The sequence below is a fragment of the Dendroctonus ponderosae genome, unplaced genomic scaffold (genome assembly GCF_020466585.1).
Source record: "Dendroctonus ponderosae isolate FM_Combo_2020 unplaced genomic scaffold, Dpon_F_20191213v2 Dpon_F_20191213_1, whole genome shotgun sequence".
NCBI lineage: Eukaryota > Metazoa > Arthropoda > Insecta > Coleoptera > Curculionidae > Dendroctonus > Dendroctonus ponderosae.
The window spans coordinates 12,739,245-12,758,966 of NW_026017110.1; the positions used below are offsets into that span (position 1 = coordinate 12,739,245).

Consider the following 19,722-nt stretch of genomic DNA (forward strand, 5'->3'; position numbering starts at 1 on the left):
AAATTATGTATGAATACTGAAGAGTGCAGTGGAGAAAAACATACAAACAATTATCTCGTTAAATTCAGAAAAAATAAGGATTTTAAAAGGCCCACAGCCAACTATGATTACTATTTAAAAAAACCATAAGTTTATTTTTTATCTCGTAAATCAGGGTGACTATAACAACGAGTGCTAGTTTATTGGATTCAACGGAAAAAGTTGTACTAAGGCCAGTTTTAACTTTTTTAAGTTAAGCAGTTTACGTAATAAGTGATAATTAAAAAAGTGTTGATTTCTTGCCTTTTCAGGATATTTCAGGACCTAAGTCGGGTACCTAAATTTTGGAAACGGTAATGCATAGGCAATCGAATTCTGCCCAATTTTGCCCATTCAACGGATTCTCTATCTTTAAAAATGTAGAAGTTACCCATACAAAGATTCAGAAAATGGCCACCCTGTATACTATAGTAATATATTTTCGATGAAAGGGAGGAAGCAGGTGTGTGTTTTATTACAAAAAAATATCGTTGGACTGTATTTTCTATGAACCTATTCGAATAATCGTGGTGCAAATTTTGTGATTGAGATCGGTCTCACAAATCTTCAAGAAACGACTGTTATGTATGTGTTTAAGTAACCACCTTAGTAACTGTTGATGCTTTGTTAATGTTATTCAAAAGCTTTAAAACCACTTGGCTTTTACTTTGTCTGTGAATCCATAATCATCGAGCTTAAATACCAATTAATTTATTAATAGCGTCAAAAACTACGAAACGTTATTAAAAGTTTAGTAACAATATTAGATATAGCATCATTCCATTTTCCAGAAAAAAAATTATAGAATACGACTGTTTAGCATAATTTCCTTCATACGACTCAATGCTTTAAATACAAGAACTCGTTTGAAGTAAAATCTACTTTAATTTTTATTGATTTTAATCGACAGGTTGAGTTAAATAGGCACACTTTCTAATAATGAAAGACTTTAAATGAAGGCATGTTTGCTTCTCAGAACGACACAGTTAGGGAAAGGGATACGCGATGAATTGAGTTAGGTCGTATGCTATAATTAATTTTTTTTCTAGTCTAAAGTGCCAGGCTGGTTCTGTGACTGCTTCGAATACCTGCGCCTGATATCTTTGCTGTATTTTCCACCATATTTTGATCGATTGGCCGCTAACTCTGTGATCTCCGGAATCCAACTGGCAAATACAGCCTACCAGAGAACTCACATTATCCCCAATTAGGCTCCCCAATTAATAAACTCTTACTTAAACTAAGTAATTGGTTAGTCAACGTAACTCTTGGGGCTTATTTCATTATTTGGTGGGTTGGTATGAAATGTATTATACGAGTATATGGCACATTCTGGACAGACTTCTGGACAGACTTCTGGACAGAATCGTAGAGAATTTGAAGAGGCCATATTTTCCAAACATCTGACCAGCACTTATATGCTCACGTTTTAATGGAATACGACTGAATTTTGTTTATGATGAATAAACTAAAATATATTTTATGTTTATGTATGGTATACGGCAACCGGTATGATAGAACTAGATCGAGTTTAATGGATTTGCTTATGCATTACTGGACATGAACAGAATTAATTTGTGTCTACACTTGCGGTAATAAATTTAGAAGGCGCGAAAACATGTTAATGGAAAATAACGATTAGTTCAACTCAAAAATTTTAAGGTTGTAGTTATATGTACAGTGTTCAGTTAAAGTGGCGTCTCGTTGTATCTTCAGAAAAAAAATTATTTGGGCCCAAAGTGAAATTATGTTCATTGCTGTATGCTAGACACGGGAAAACGTAAATAGAATTAGCTATTCCCAAATTTTAGTGAATTAACAAATTCGAATTCTTTCAGGAAAAGTGCCCATTATGTTACTGTTTGGATAACTGCACTCATAAGTTTCTTCAATTTGGTGATCGTTTGCTAAGTCCTGTTTTTTGTGCTTCTTGACACGAAGACGGGACACATCCGTGTACAGATCTTGTACTGAATCGTGCATAATTTTTAATCAACACTCTTACACGTTGCATGCGCACCGAAGCTTAATATGTCAATTCTTCGTTTGATATGTTTTGTGATTTTCAACTAATACCAAAAAATATACGTCTGTTCGTAAAGAATATGTTCATGGATATTTCAAGAGAATAATAGTTTTGAATAGATTGGAAAACAGACATTATAGTATTCTTTGTCAGGCAAGAACAAATTTATACGATTTTACGATAGGGTATATCGTGTTGTGACTAAAATTTCTATTGGCCGATACGACTCAAGCAATTTTCTTTGTTAACGCTGATTAAAAACTCCAAAATTGGTAAAGGATCTCTCATATTGCCGAGTGCCACCTTGATCTGAACATAATGCATATAAAAATATATAAATAACGTCCATTTTTAGCAGACTGCCTGCATTTCAGAATAAACATCTTTTTTCAGTTTTTGATGTATAATTTTCATGAAATGAAAACTAAATTACGATTATTGATTTATCTAATGAGCAAGCAGGTTGAAGTTTCCGTATCGATAACTGTAGGACGAGAAAAATCAAGAAGACTATTACCATAAAAAAATTCGGAAATATTATATTTTGTGGACCACTACATCCTAGTAAACAGGATGTTTCTATAATAGATTGATCGTTCCATCATACATCTATATAGATCATCATATATCTATAATAGATTGATCGTTCATTAAACATACAGGCTAGGTCGTTTATCCGGGCGACGCTCCCACATCGGAACTATGCAAGTTAGAAACAGTTTTCTGCAAACTTTGTCTAGTTTAATTTGAACTTCACTAACAAAACGGAAAGTGTGTGTTAAGTCCTGGTTCTATTTTGAAAAAGGTGAACTGACTGTTTTCCCTATACACTTGCTTCATAAAGCTGCAACCTCTTGGATTGTGTGACTAGGAAGCCAAAAATCGGCGTCAAACTTGTTAAAAGTGTGTGCGGTTTCTCTATTTTCTTCACGCTTATACCAATCGAGAAAATTGATCTTTTTCAGTTTCTCCACAACAGCAGAAGAAATTTATATATGTATTTTTTTCTTAAGCTCCATGTCATCAAATATTTATTATTTAAATCAAAATATAACACTTATACAAACATTTAAAGCAAAAAGTAAAAAAAACAAAAATTAACTCTTCCGGGATATTTTTGTCATTTTCGAATAAAAATCGTTTCGCCCGTTTTAAGTCCTGCTTCTTCAGAGATGGCATTAGGTAATCTGTTTCCGTTCAAGAAGAGTAATGCAATTTTACAAACTGCAATCGAGCCAGAGAAACGTGTAAATGATCTAAAAATGTAGTAATGATAGGAAAATACATGTAAAGAGTGAACGTTCCAGTACCCACCGTTAAAATTGAATTATGCAAATCCAAATATAAATAAAGCTTATTTCTAACATGGTATAGCTTTCACGATGCATGGGGGACCAAGATAAACGACGAACCTGTACATACATTGGTAAATAGTAAAATACAGTTATGTAATTAAGTACACGTATAATGTGGTTTGCGTCTGTAAAGTAGTGGAAGGAACGGGGCTAGTGAAATGGAATTAACGTGATACAGGGTAGATTTTTACCAACAATGAATACACGTGTTAATCAACAACTGGCCAATGTGCTTTTTTACGCTACTATAACAATAGTATACACTACAAACTATAGTACTAGCTGTTGATCATAGTTAAACCCATAATTTGTGTGTAATATTACTTGATATATTTCCGATAATAAAAATTCAAAAATCTATTTAAACATAATGTAGATATAAATCTTACAGAGCATAACAATATAGCATCATGTAAATAGAATTAATAATCAAATACATCAAACATTTGGAAATGGGAACTATTTACGTTGGAAGTATGGTTAAAATATTGAACAAATAAAATAGTAGGGCAGTTTCAAATCAGTTTGCTAATTAAATAACGTAAAAAATGTGAAAATTATACTATTCCTCTATGTCCAACAGGAATATGTTTATATACAAGACATGCTGCTACCTATATTATTATGAAAAAAAAATTATGTTTAAAACGCATCCCAACAACTCACGTGGACCGCCCACTAGCATGCTTTTTATTTAAGAAATTATTATTATTATTTTATTATTACTATGATTATTATATCAATTTAATTACAATTATAATTTTAATAAATGTGTAAATTTATGTTGCGGATAAATGTAATGTGAGCTTTAGATACCGAAAAAATGTAATGAGATAAGCAAACAAACAACTGTAAGTAAACAAATTAAGATTTTGGGAAACTCCGCCACATTTTAAAAAATTGACAACATATTGAGGTATGATTTAGTGGTTGAAAAGTTATTATGGTTAACCTATTGGCAATTTACATAAGCAAAATGGTTTACATAAGCAAAATGGGATCATCGTGAATAAATTGAAGTTGCATAGTTTTGCGTCTTTGCTTTTATGACTTCTTGAGGTTTGCTTTTATGACTTCTTTAGGTTTTTGTATCACACCGTTTAGCATTGAATCCTTTTTGAGTCAAACCAATTGAAAGCCAAAATAATTTGCAGCAGCGACAGCAACGATTGATTTAAAGTAAAATGTGACCAGTTTTGGTCGTATGGTAACCCACAACGAAAACCGAAATATTTTTATTATAAGCCTATAAAACTGCAATTTATAGAACTTATTTGAATTTCTACCTAAATACAGTGTTTAAATTAGTCATAGTTGTGTTAATTATTTTTTTGCTGGATTTGCTGCTATTTCAATTACACAATACACTTCCTAAATTTATTAATTTATGGTCGTAGAAAGTTATACAGAATATGAAAAGTATAAGTATCTAATATAAGTGTAATTATCCTACAAGAGAGCTTAGGAGGTTACCTTAGTAGCTTATTTCCTATAAATCCTCTTTCACTTTTTCACAACATATTTTTTTTTAAATACGGAAAATGATAAAATGTGTGACCATTTCTGCCCCAGCTAAATTTTCCTAAAATCAGTTTTTTGAGCATATGCTATTACTGTAAATCATTCTCTGGTTGGACACCAACAACATTTTTTCGGTTCTAATTAACCTTCTATAGATGAATGAGAATGAGGAGATAATATGTTCGCTTCACAATTGAGTCAACTTTTGTAAAAACATTAATTTTGTTCCTCTCTAAAAACACAGCTAAACGCGGAAATAAATGTTTATAAATCTATCAAAGATATTATTGAGAGTCTTAAGGTACCTACTCTGACTTCTTCAACATTAAAATAAACAGCAAATTAAAACGTTTTCACTTTATATTCGTAATGGTAAGCGTGTTTGTGCATTTAATTAATTGCTCTGTCAATTGGAAAAATATCAGGTAATAGTACACGTGTTACGTTGTAGTCACCAAATAAAACAAAATAAATTTTGTGCGGGCTGGCTGTGAAAAGATAAACCAAAATACTTAGTTAGTCTTAGTAGAACACGTGAGTCATGCATTTGAGGTAAACGGCCGAAGTACAAGTTTAGTTATAATCCCTAAATATTTATTAATATATTTATTTATAAAATATACATCATAGCAAGATAGTAGCTTTAAGGGAATATGGTTATAACATAACATGCTAACGAGGTGTGATTCTAACGTGTTTACAAGCTAAACGATTACCAGCMAATCACGTATGATATAACCAGATTCCCTTTGAGTGCTTTTAATACCTCTTTCCATGTTCTCTCTTGTACTCGCCACCGTACTTGGACCTAGTACCTACTAGATCTATGATTTCGGGAATGCTACTAGCAAAAATAGCCTGAAAATCATTCCCAAATGCGTTATTTCAACCTAATTACTGTTACTAGTCAAATAAGATTCAAGTGGGTGTCTGCAGACCAAAATCCTATACAACACTTAACGTGATTCACTTGTCCATAAAACCGATAACAATGCCTCTCTCAAATACAAACAAAAGTAATTTTTGTTTTCTGTTATATTTGGAACATTGGAAATGTCTGTTCCATGCAGAATTGATTTCGACTTTATATTATTATATTATTATAAATATTATTATTCCATTAATAAATTATATATCAGCTTTTGAATATTAGCTGCTAGCTAAAGCCCACTACCGACAAACCTAGAAATCTAAAGCATTATCTGCTGTGAACTGTGCAGTTCAATTGAGTTGGAAAAGGACGTTCTAGCGAATTGCTGATAAAACGCCTGGCAGTTTAGGGCGAAAAACTGACTTTTAAGTAAAAACACGTAAATATGTTAAGCGAGATAAAGTTCTGAGAGTTTCTTGTTCGCTTAGGAAGGCCAAACGATTAAAAGACCACACATTAAGATGTAAAGCTCTCGAGTTCCGGCACCGGACGGTTGGGTGCGACCTCATCTTGTTCATTTTAGTTTTTTATAAGAATTTCTCAAACATTTGCCTTATTAATCACCAAGCTCAAAGAGCGACTACACATTTACATATCTTCATTAAGATATTAATTGCTCTGTTAGACATAGACAAGATAAACTGCCAAATAATAGCAAACATTGTCTTTATAAGTAAAACAGATATAAATTATTTAAACTACAGCAACCACTTGTATAGTAAAATTTTGCAACGATTTACTAACCACAAATTCGATATGTCTACAGTTTCGACTGCTAATTCATAACGATTTATCAGTCCCTGTGTAGCAAAGGGACTTTACGAAACTTGAATTAGCTTGAATGCACATGAATGGTTTCAATAAGTGTCAAAACGATTTATTTTATGCACCACATTGGAAAACGATATAAAATTACGCAGTTGCATTTCATTAAAAGGTTGAGTCAATTTATGCAGTTTCATGGATTATCGTTAGCCATAATGTGTTCTGAAAAGCTAACCTCTCTAAGGCTGTTTTTTAGACAATCTTCACAGCAAACTCCAGAATTTTCTTTTTTATACATATTAAATTAACCGTTTTTAACGAATAAATAAAAACATTGCAAATTGTTAGTTGCACATCCTTCAGCTACTTTTTGAGTATCAGGCTTTAAACATTTGCACAATTGAGTGGATCATTGAGTGGATCATCACCAGACATTTCCGTTGCATACATTTGCATAGAGTGGATGAAAAAAAAATATTTTCTAATCTAATCAATGTTCTATCATATGGATATAATTTTTTTAAAATTTAAACTACAATAATTCTTTAATTTATATAAGTTGTAATGTCATGAGGTAAGTGTTTTTCTCCCCTTTTCAACGACATGTAATATGACCGAATGTCTTCAAACGAATCTTATTAATGTTTTAGGCAACATTAAATTGTAACTTACGCCATTGTAGGTGACTTAGATTATTTTAAGATTGTTTTCTCATCATAATGGTAAAATAAGCCAGCAGGTACAAATAGTAAAGGCCGTTAGAGGCAGTTTGGGCAAAGTATTCAAAAGCACAAATAGACAAGTTGCTTTTCTGTAGATGGCAATTCGCAGCACTTATAACATTTCTTCATATACTATGTAACAATAACTATAAATAATTAAAGACTTTTTTTTTTAATTTTATTTGATTTTGTATGTATACTGCATGATAATAAAAAAAAGTTAGATTATTTAACATTTCTATCAACAATGACTTCCATTTTATTCGATTATGATTCAGCTTAATTTAGTATTGGATCTTTACGTCTCAACCGTAATTTATATGTCAGTTCAATTAAAACTGAACTTCATCAATAAAACTTTTTCCTTAAGACATGAAATACATGTTTAAACAATTTTATTATAATGAATATTATACTTGGGTTCCAAATAAAGTGAGAAAAAATCCAAGTTCAAGTTATAAGTTTAATATGTATCTATCTGGAAATATTTATAATCTTTCAAGGAACTCTCTGACTTCTTAAGAATGTAGACTTAAATTTGACTTTCCTTTAATTTACAGAAAGAAAGAAGAGAGAGAGAGAGAGAGAGAGAGAGAAGAAAAACTGCAAAATTGGCGTTCCCTAAACAGTTATAAGTATTTTTATATTACGCATGTGTTCGCGCAGTACTTGACGTAAAAAATGTTCACTTTGAGTGCATGTTTCGACCAAAATTCCATAATTTAATTTCGACAACCAATCAATATATCAAACTAAATAATAGGGTTTTAGAGGAATTATTGCATTTATTCTCTAATTTAATAAATCAGAAAATATTTTCAGGTTTCATAAGAAAGTATACACACTAGAATCAAAAAGAATGCATTTTCCTCATAAGAGGCTTTGTTACACAACAGAACATATTTTGTTATTTTACAGAGTACCTTCGTAAAATTAAAACATTTGTTATTTTAGTGCATTAAAAAATTTAATTAGCTGAGAAAGTAATGGCAAAGAATGTGATATTAAAGAAATAATTTTATTTAGAGCATAGAGAGCAGTTCTGTGGTTTAAATTTGAACAATTTATGGCGTGCCATAAATATGATAAATAAAATACACAATTTCAGTGACTTACTTCGAGAGAAAGACATGTTAGGTCGCTTTTCGAATCAGTTGAATGATATATTCTTTTTTGGTCTGCATTGCCCTAGTAAGCAAAACTTATCAGGGTTATAATAAATCATAATCGAAAAAACTAGTAATGTGTTAAAGATATTGAACGGCTGTTGTAAGGAAGCAAGTAACAACACTCGAACACAGATAAGCTGATAAGCTACACAGCAGTGCAGAAATCGTTTATAGTACATGCTAAGTTTAATCTAAAGAATATATCGCAATCAATCAATTGGTATAAAAGAACACTATTAATTCACATACCTAAACTACGACTGCAATTATATTCTCTTGAAGGGTTTGTACTAATGAGTTTGGACTGGGAAAAGGAGTAGACGCTTTTGAGGGGGTTTCTTTAAATGAAGAAAGGAAGTGGTTTTGTTAATGCTAACCCAAAAACTTTTAGAAATCTTGCAACAGATATACTTATGAAGACAGTTATATAAAAATTAATGTTTCTATTACTTAGGACTCTTGTAGCCCTTAATTAATTTAGGTTCGATAATGTCTATTTCTCCTTTACAAGGTAAACTAAAGCAGCAGCATTAGCATAGCTATATTGATGTTTAAATATATCTTAATTTACCTTGCAATCTTAAGTACTAGAAGAAAAAATAATAATTGAACGTTTTGAAGAGCAAAGCTGTAAGCTCACGAGGCGACACAGCTCTCCCTTTCCGTTCCAGTAGAAGCCAAATAATATTATAGAAACAGGTAAAAACAATCGAACTTACCAAGCCGACGAGGAGGAAAAAGACCAAAAATGTGCGGCCTAATACAGTGTGACAGAAAACATCACCGTATCCCACAGTAGACATGGTCACTATCAAGAAGTATACGCAGGTCCAGTAAGGCAACGGGTGAGGATTATCAAAGTCCAGCGGGTCTCCTGAATTTTCCAGCTAGAAGAAAATTAAAAGAAAATAAACAGTAACAAATTAAGGTGAACAACGAAGGAATTTGATTTCGAACTATGTGCTGTTTTAGCTTATAGTTTATATACAAGGTATTCCATGAAATAAAGTCGTGAATTATTATAAGTAGTATTAAGCCCAAATAGAGAATGCCTCAAAGTGAACGGTTTTCATCATTCAGAGAACTAAATTGTTATATAGGATTTATAATAAATGGTACCTACAATTCGAACACATTCAGTCTCACACAAATATGCTCAATGGTTACGAAAACCTTTATTTTGTAAATAAATACATACCTACAAAGACATAAAGTGCAGACAGATCAAAACAGAAGCAAACACCTACGACAGCGGGAAAACTTTTCATGCATTAAGTAGATACGCAAATTTGACAATTCCAAAATATACGGCACATTAACATTTAATTAACAACACTGAAACTTGTATTAGTTATTGAAAATATTTCTTGATATTGAGGTGCAGCCTTCTTTCGTATTATTCTTAGAAGGATCATTCCATGCACTAGTAACTCAGCTTCTTTTCCCAACGTACACTTGAGTTAAATGAGAAAAAGAGTTAAATATTCTTATGGAAAATCTGATTATCTCCTGTGACACTAGCCATTGCTCATTATCCCATTATATCATGATCTTCACATCCCTTCATTGCCATGCCCATCTCATCATCCCATCAGATTTCTGAATCCAAATTTTTCTTCTTACCGCCTATTGTTCATATTTCAATCAATTTTCAACACAAATTCAATTTTTGTCTGTCGAATCATCAGGACGACTCACTTCTTACACTATTTCCATTAAATACGGTTTTTCTTCTCGGAAGTCACTCAGATGCATCAAATCTTCGTCAGCCCATTCAGCCATGACTTTGGCCGAAAGAAAAATTTGCGTCTTTCTTAGACACTAACTTCTTTTCTGAGCAATCTTTTTCGATATGTACGTAACTGTTCACTTTGGGTTCAAATTTTGTTATTCTATTATCAAAATGACACTTTCGAAAGTATTTGAAGAAACTCGCATAACTACATTAATCGAGGAAGGATGGACAACAAAAACAGTAACTGAGATATTTGGAAAACCTAAGAGCACGATTTATTAAATTGTAAAGAAATAATCTTAAAATTAAAACAAGTTTGTGACTTATATTGTATGTATATTTGACGTATTTCACATTTCGCCTTTAGGGGTCGTCTTCTTTGATGTGTCGCCAACTATACATAGCTTTTGTCAAGAATAACAAGCATTTGTAAAATTGTGACTTACTTTTAAGCTTCATTCACGAAAGGTACACCAATATCGAATATTCGGATATGCTATTAGTTATGGGGGAATGCCACATTAACATAGCAGAAGCTGTAACAACTTACAACAACAAAGCGTTAGCGACACTGGAAGATTGGCTCCAGGAATATAGAATTTGGAGTACCAGGTATTTCCAGTTCCAGGAGTTCTGGAGATAATTGCAGCGCAGCCTTCCAGGGGTGCTCAGAGCATTGCACAACAACAGACACTTTCTCAGGCACCAAATAAATAGTAAAGAAGGGATACATTCCTACCACGTATGTAAAATGCTCAGAACACACGGACACATTAAAGCAATAGTTCACTAAACGCCGGTACAAATTGAGCAGGACTTAATTAACCGAATAAGAAGAGAAGCTGCTTGAGAATAGTGCACAATGAGGTGATTACACAGGCGGTAACTTGTTTAGAGTTAAAGACATACATTTTTATTTGTATACACGCGCATACGTGCTGTATGAAAAAATTTTAATTCCCTGTTCGATAATTCGATTATATCGACACCCCGAATAAGTTATTCGCAGAGTCAGAGGTACCCCCAATAAGTCGTGGTATAATACAGGTGCTGTCTAAAAACACAGCGCATATTCGAGAATTATAAGTAAACTAATGTATGATTACGATTATTAATAAGAAAACGAATTGTTTTCTGGGCTGTATATAGAATAATTGCAGTAATCTAGAACTTAGAGCAATGAGGTCAACATCTTTATCAAATTAAAACATAAAAAATATGCGATTATATTAAACTTTGTTCTTTGCCTATTTTTACCAGAGTGTACTTACCAAGTAAAAGTTTTAAATGTCTACTTACCAAGTGAATGATTCCAGCAGCGGTAAGCCATACCGATATAAATATAGAAACTAGCTGAGCAAGACGAATGGAACTGGAAGTCTTTAAAATATTGAGGTATTGTAAAATATCTGGTACAGTCATAAGGCGTAGAGCACGAAGAAATCGGAGACCTAAAACGAATAAATATATCATTAGAAACGTAAACGCTATTGCTTGAAATAAGCAGAACTTTAATTATAAGACGCGAAACATGCAGAACCCATTGCGTCTGCCCCGTGTAATATTTGCGAATTTTTACAGAATTTTTATTGTAAGAAACCACGAGTTGTGAGGTTTAAAGCGATTCAAAGTTAAACCGACTGCCAAATTTTACGAAGAAAAAAATTATGCGACTGATTGGCACTATTAAGGTTAGTAAATTTATTTGTCCCAGGCTGCTCGATATTATTATGAATGTGTCTAGTGACTGTGCCCATGATCATAAGAACTAAGTATTTAACATAGAAAAGCCATTAGGTACGTTTCCCGTTAAAACAGAATTTAATTAATTAAATTTTCTGAAGATAAGTTTTTTGTAAACTTTAGTAATGCGTTAGATAAGGTTTTAAAGAATATTAGGATTGATTTGTATTTGAAATAAAACAGTTATAGCAAACAAAATTTTCAAATTAACCACTGTACGATATTTAGGACCGCCGCTCACTAGAAAATTATCATAATTCCTTCTCATTATTTACTTGACATGAATAAACATCCTAACATTTAACTAGACACATTCATAATGAGTCTAATATTAAACAGTCGAGGATAAAACATCAGTGGTAAATTATTTTGTTTCTTCTAGCTGTTCTAAATACCAATACCAACTATTATGTCTCCAAATCTTAACGCGTTACTACAACGAACCAATGAATTACCGGTACCTTACTTTTGCTTTTGAAAGTATCGTAGCTTTTCATTGCAATGAATAATAATAAACAGGAAATAATTTTTTACTTAACTTTACGATTATTAGGTAATGTTTACATGTGAAAATGGAAAAAAACAGTTTACTGCTTAGAACAACTATTCTAGTGTCCGCGGAACCTTAAAAGAACTTGAGAGACTTTACACAAATAAACTTCGGTTGACTATTTTTGGCGTCACTTTACTTAACGAACAAACAAGACGATATTTATTTATATCAAAAGCTCAAATAATTGAACTAAGTAAAACATTCAAAGGCGTTGAAAGAAACAAAATGCATCTAGTAGATCAGGCCTGCATTGTTATGCGTTACATCAATGCAGTTTATAATTCCACCTAGTTCTCTAAATACTTTTGGCAGACATAATTAACAGGAACTGAATTAAATACTTCTTAAAGTAGACATCTAGTAGCAAGTTTAATATACATACCTATCCAAGTCCGATCCAGATATATTGAAACAAAGGACGGGGGTATCGTAAAATAGTCTACGAATGAATACATTTCCAACATGAACCATAACTTATCACTAGCAGCTATAAACTGAAATAAAAAATTGACGGATTCAGTATTTTTGTTCAAATTCAAAAGTTTTAATTAATTAGAATTGAAAAATGTAATTGAAAACATGAACTAAATATGTATCATCAATTCCAACCATTTCAAACGTAGATGCGTTTTTAGAGTTTGGCTCATTCTATCATGTATTTTAAAACGTTTTAAAATTATAATAATGTTTTTGAATCTCTTTTCAAAATCAATTTTTATATTTAATGACAAAAGTTTTAAGAAAATTAAGTTTCAAATTTACTGTCAATATGTTAAATTTCACATTGAACAGAATGAAAAAGTTAATATTTAAAATTTGCGGTAATGAATGTTTTAGGAAACAAAATTAAAACTATTTACTGAATAAATCAAGAGGTTTAACATACCATTTGAACAATTTAGACGTTTTTTAGCCGCGGCACGTTATCAAAAATGTATTATGGATGAAGTAGAGAATATTGCACATTCGATCATATCTAGATATATCTATATTTTATATACATATTATTGCATTGTATTTTCCAGAATAAGCATTCAGTATGAGTAGGTACTCTTCGACAACACCTCCAGAGAACCGATGCTAATTTTATTCATCCGCCTAATCTTAAAATCATCCCATATATTTAAAAATATAGATTAGTTCAACGTACGAAAAAATCGATATGAAATGTTATTTGTAACTGAAAAATTAAAAAAATTCTATGCCAGCACTGTTCGAAAGAACATCTCAACCAATTGATGCACATAGTGTAAGTTAAGTAGCCCCGTTTTACTAACTAATGAGCATGTAACAAAGTTTATCAAATTTTATTTAAAAGTAAATTTGGAGTTTTTCTTCAATCTAAATGTTTCTGGAAAAAAAATATTTTGTAAAAGTAAATACCTTAAGAAGAGAAAATTAAACGGGATTAGTTTCAAAAGTAGAGCTAAAGACGACTTATTTTCATCATCAAAATCCAGACAGACTCATCCCTGCTGCTGCAAAAATTAATGCTATTGTTGCACTCTTAAATAAGTAAGTTCGCGTGGATGGATAAAAAAGAAAAGTACACAAAACGCGTACAAATTTGTTTTAACATGATATGATAACAGATATAAATTAGTGGAAAATCAGAAATCGTGCCACTGAATTGCTCTCACTGAAGTATTAGTAAACGCAAAATATTGCGTGTATTTCTCTGCTTTCTTAAACTTATAAGATGGAATGAAAATGTTAAACATTCGAAGAGCAAAAGTAATTGCTGGTCTTGACAAAATTGAGAAGAAAACAATGTTCAAACCGCTGTTTTTAAGAATCATTCATTTATTATTCACTTTATTGATGATCACACCAAGTGAGATATAAAAATTTAAGTTACAATTAACTCCACTCCACCAATACACTCCACATTTACAAACTCTGCAGACCCTAAAAAAATACACACCAATTGAACGCAAGCATAATATATCCATAATGACAAATTTGCAAATATAACATAAGACTTACAATATGCCAGGATAAGAAATTATAATTGATTCGGTGAAATCACTGAAAAATCGATATTGGAAAAATTACTGACATATTTTGTTCACATCATTTTCTTGATAAGTATTTTCCATTCTCCAACAGTAAAAATAAAGTACGTTTTATAAGCATTGAATTAAGCCGAGTGTCTTGTAACATAAAAACGGTTTTCTCTCATTATAGCTAAACCGCTAAACATCGAAACATCCCATTTAAGTAACATGCATGTTTTATTCGACAAATTTATTTTAATTATGTTTATTAACTGAACACCACATGTTAGTAAAACCCTACATAAATATTTCTTTATCTACTGCAGGTATAATGTAGAACATTAGAACACGCTAATGTGTTTATTCACATTTTTGTAATGATGCGAGTTACTGTTTATTCATAGCAGAGGTTAATTTATCTACAATTAGACTATGGTCAAATTTATAAGCAAGTTATTTTAAAGTTATAGGACATCGAAAGAGATTCAGCTAAAATATGTATAGCTATTTTTACTTTTACCACAGCTAGTGATTTCCATATTTTGATAGATAGGTTTTTGGTCTAGAATTTGCCATTTTATATTAAATCAAATATATCGATTGTCAGAAAATCAGATTTTATCATTTTTACAATCCAATAGCATCTCGTCCTATCATTCATTTATTCTCAGAGGACATCAATTAATCGTGAGTAACACTGTGTTGTGTGGCACTTTTGTGTTGAGGCCGCTCTGTGCACCAATGCGTTATAACACATCGCATATTCGGTGTACCACCTTGAATAACTCTTATCTCATAATCTCATTCAAAATGGCGCAAATGAAAGCTATGATAATTTCAACGATTTTCGACACTTGTTAAATCATTCAAATATTCGGTTCTTTTCTCCGAAAATTCGCTTGTGAAACAACTATGCCTGACAAGAAGAAAATATTTTACTACTTTATTTATTACAATGATTAAAACAACGCAACTGGCGTGTGCCATAGTCTCTATTCAGTAAAACCTAAGAAAAAGGGATTGAACGAGCTCTACCGCTTAAAAGCCCATGACGAATAGATTTTTAAGCTGGAGCTGAATTAATAACACAGAACTAGCGATGTAACAAAATTTCAAAAAAAAGCAAGTACCATCTCCGTAGCATTGATATTCATGATTTCTTTGTTACTATTTATTTGTATTATTTTTAAATTTAAGTTAGTAAATATTAGTAAATCAAAATATCATATTTATTTTATTCATTATAAGGATAGATAATATAAATGAAACATGTATTCGTTAATGCATTTTGCTTAGTATTCATAATATTTTGTTTTGTAGTATCTGTAAACTTGCATCTATCAACTGGGACCTCCCTGTAGAGATAACTCGAGCTAACTGCAAACTGTCTAGGTAAAGTCAAATATAAAATATATTTACAAAACTCGAAAGTTATTACTTACGAAAGATCAATACATTTTAACATAAATATGCAAGTTTGTATGTGACATTTCAATTATAAAATACCTCGAAGAAAATCTGTTGTTACAGCTAATTTCGCTCAAAATAATGCCCCACATTAAAACCTTAATTAACAGATTTAGATTTAACAAAATGGTTAATTATGTGAAGTGTATTTATTATCGTGCTTGGATAAATATACTTTGGAAACTTTATTGAAGCTCACAGCGGTTGATGTGGATTAATTAAGGCATCAATCACAAAGTACGTTTATTTATAAAGTCAGTTTCAACGCAACTAAATTTGTAGAAATCAGCTTTATAAGACGTCCACTTCATCACAATTCACTTGAAACTTGAAAATTATTGATACGTCACAAGAGAACAATAAAGTTAATACTAGTTGAAATCAGTTTTTAAAATATCTGACAGGGAGCAATTCGTCCTAGTTAAATTTAAAATTCAAGGCTTTCTTGGCGATTGCTTGATGCTAGGGATTTTCGGGCTTTAGAACGCTGGGAAAAATATTTCTTTTGCATTCAGTTCAGCAGCTTTTGAACAAAACGCTTCTGAGGATACAAGCTCCTTGTGCTTGCGAAACGTCAAGAAGGACTTAGTTTCCACAACGACCTAAAAGCCCGAAAGCACTCCACTTTCACCCTGAATTTATTCACAATTATAGATGGTGAATCAAAGTTGGTCTCATTTCTCTGGAGATGTTGCTTAGAGTACATAAGCATTCAAAAATATATATATCTTTTAACTAAGTTATTCGTCAGCAAGAAAGGGATAAATGTGGCAAAAATGTTTTTGATTTACGCCTAGAAACGATGTTTTTCTTGTAAATGTTGCGTTCATTATATGACAGTCATTAACGCTGCTTATATATGTTATTACAGATCTGTTGAAGTTCGCTGCATAACTTCATTTCACAACATAGGTTTCCAATGTTCACAAGAATGTGAATGAAGAAAGCTGAAAAGCGGTAGAAAGTTGCCTTTCTTCCACTCATTCAATTTTTCGGATAGAAAAATTCCTGAATTTAGCAAGGTTATTATGATTTATTTGTCCCTCAGTTTCTAAACAACAGCTTTCTTCATAAACGACCTATGAGTAAAACGCCTGCAATATAGCCATATTTATTCCCTCTTCATTTATTTCCGTGTGAACATTGTAAACCAAAAATCTACCTAAAAACCTGCAATATTTAGAGAATATTTCCACTGTTTAGCAATTTTCTAGTACCTAATTTTTCTGATTTTTTTGCAATTGAGCAAGCCAGCTTTGATCGAATTTCTGACCCTGTTATTATCAAGCACACAGGCAAAATTATTCACAACGCGTTTCGTGTTATTTTCCATTTTTATTTCAGCTTTTAATCTTGCGGTGTATTGTTTTATTTACCAACTGTTTTTAATTTTTGCAATTTACTTCGGTAGTAATTAAAATAATGCAATCTGAATCTTCACGTTTAAAGTCCGTCTTGATGAATTTGTAGGTTGAGTTTCCTATTCCTATTGTAAAACTGGATTACCACTTAATTATAATTTGTCACATTCAAATCATTGCAATTCAAATATAAAGAAAACATCTACTTTTCATGAAAAAAGCTACATTTTAAATTTCGGTAATTATTCTACATTTTAATTATCTAATTTAAACAAAGAAATTATGTTCAAGAAATCAAGGTTTTGACGTATCCTCTGGAAACTCATGTTTCACTATACATATTTAATACTTACTATGACTACCGTGATACTTACTCGTATAAAAAAATATACCATAAAAAATATGTTGAAGGCAAGATCTATCTGTTGCGTGATGTTTTTACTCCACTCCTCACAATGTTCTACACCTTCACTGTAAAAGAGGGCAATTAATTAGACCTTCCGGTTTACAGCATTATTTAAAAAATTACCAAGATACTGAGAATATTTTCGAAATTGTCATGTGTAAACGTGCAATACATAACAGCTTCGTGTACATAACAGTATCGTGTACATATATACAAACACGTACGTTGAAATCTTACTTTGTGCATGTGTTCCGAATGCACCTCAGATGTAGTAAACTTCATTTAACGAAAATTTAGTCTAATTGAAAATTGTACAATGTTTGGTTCTTGGTTGATACTTATTTGATTCACTTAGTTGATGTAATATTTGTGTAGTTGCAAGTTGGTTAGATTTCAGCATTAGTAAAGCAAACAAATTAAAGCACAGTTAGAACAATTCGCTAAGTTCAAATCTCGAACAACATCAAAAAAATAAAAACAACGGAAAAATATTACTCTGATTAGTACAGATTTGCCCCATTTTCCGGTCAAATACTTATCTGCATGTCCGACAATTAGTAATAAAAAATATTTACCCAGCATGGTAACTAAAAAATAAAAAAGAAATTATTTACAAAAATTCTCATTATGTTAGCACATGTATAACAAATAGAAGTACATGTTCTGAACTTTCGAAATTTTCTTTCGATCGTCAATAAATAGTATATTGAGCATTAGTTTTCACGTTACAAAATAACAGTTATTTAATACTTACTAAGATGCGTCTATGAAGTAAATTACCAAAGATGCGATGCTGAGAATAAACACCAACACAACCTGGAAGAAATAAAATTTAAATTAAAGGGTGTAATTAACACCCGAATATCATTGGACCTGTACAATGGAGCTGTAATTATGCAAATTTTCTGATTCTAATTAGAGAGGGTGAGAACCAATAACATGCTAATATAGCATGTTATTGGCGTTCCTGGAAACGCGGGCGCTATTTATCATTCAGGGAAAATTGAATCTTTGAGGATTATTAATTTTTAGTCAATCTTTTATATATGTACTGTAAATTTGTCTAGATAAATATATTACCGATATTGCTAACTTTTAACTCAATGATATTTGTTGGCTTTATTCTCTGTTTTTTGGGCGATATGAAATATCGCTTCTTTAATTCTGATTGCGCATAATCCAGAAAAAAAATATTTTGCAAGAGACAAAGACAAAAAACGGGCATTACACGATGCTGTTACCAGATGAGAAAGAATAAAATATAGAAATAATATATAATACATTTTCAAAAAATACTTTGCAAGTTTTTGTTTTGGAGTCATTTTCAGTATGACGTGGTATTTGATAGACCATTCCAAACATGTGTTTCTGTTTTTGATGCAATTTTTTTTTAAACATGTAAGTATATATTTACATATTGTATAATGTCCGTTTTGCAACACAAAAATATCAAGTCGGAGATTGAAGACGGCATTGATAGAAAACACCTTTTCAAAAAGCGCCTTTTATCAACTTAGTTTTGGTATAAAAAATTACAAAACTGGAGTGAAGATTTGCCCCATTCCATGTGCCTAAAAGTTGAAAATCTTATATCTCGAATTGGCAAAAATAGCCGAGCGGTTGTAAAGTCTTTTCTAAACCTCCTCTCGCGATCCAGTTAGATTATGTAGGAAATATAGAACCTCCAAAAAGGTAGAAGCAAAGACGTAATTTTTTTGGGGCACCCAAAGTTTATAATTTCTCAGAAAGGTTCGAAAGATACAACCAGCCACCCTTATGATACTGTAATGGAAATGGCCTGGGGTACTCACGTTTGGAATGGGGGATCGAAATTCATGGTATTTCAGTAAATGGGAGACCCATTTGGGCCCCATTTACTGTCAAATATGACACTGACAAGCGGGAAGTTTCGCACCTGTTCTGGAGATTTCGAGAACTATCTGGGATACCTGG

General features: G+C 31.7%; 1 protein-coding gene across 1 annotated transcript in view; it reads right to left on the bottom strand.

Annotated features, from left to right (window-relative positions):
- Nucleotides 1-19,722, bottom strand: part of LOC109545660 (calcium-activated potassium channel slowpoke) — a 105,569-nt gene that overhangs the window by 57,539 nt on the left and 28,308 nt on the right. The window contains exons 4-9 of the mRNA XM_048661624.1: nucleotides 18,524-18,585; nucleotides 18,345-18,356; nucleotides 17,738-17,834; nucleotides 12,921-13,032; nucleotides 11,542-11,693; nucleotides 9,227-9,394 (exon numbers count right to left, since the gene is read on the bottom strand). Of these exons, the coding sequence (XP_048517581.1) occupies nucleotides 9,227-9,394; nucleotides 11,542-11,693; nucleotides 12,921-13,032; nucleotides 17,738-17,834; nucleotides 18,345-18,356; nucleotides 18,524-18,585 (603 nt within the window). The remainder of the gene's footprint in view (nucleotides 1-9,226; nucleotides 9,395-11,541; nucleotides 11,694-12,920; nucleotides 13,033-17,737; nucleotides 17,835-18,344; nucleotides 18,357-18,523; nucleotides 18,586-19,722) is intronic.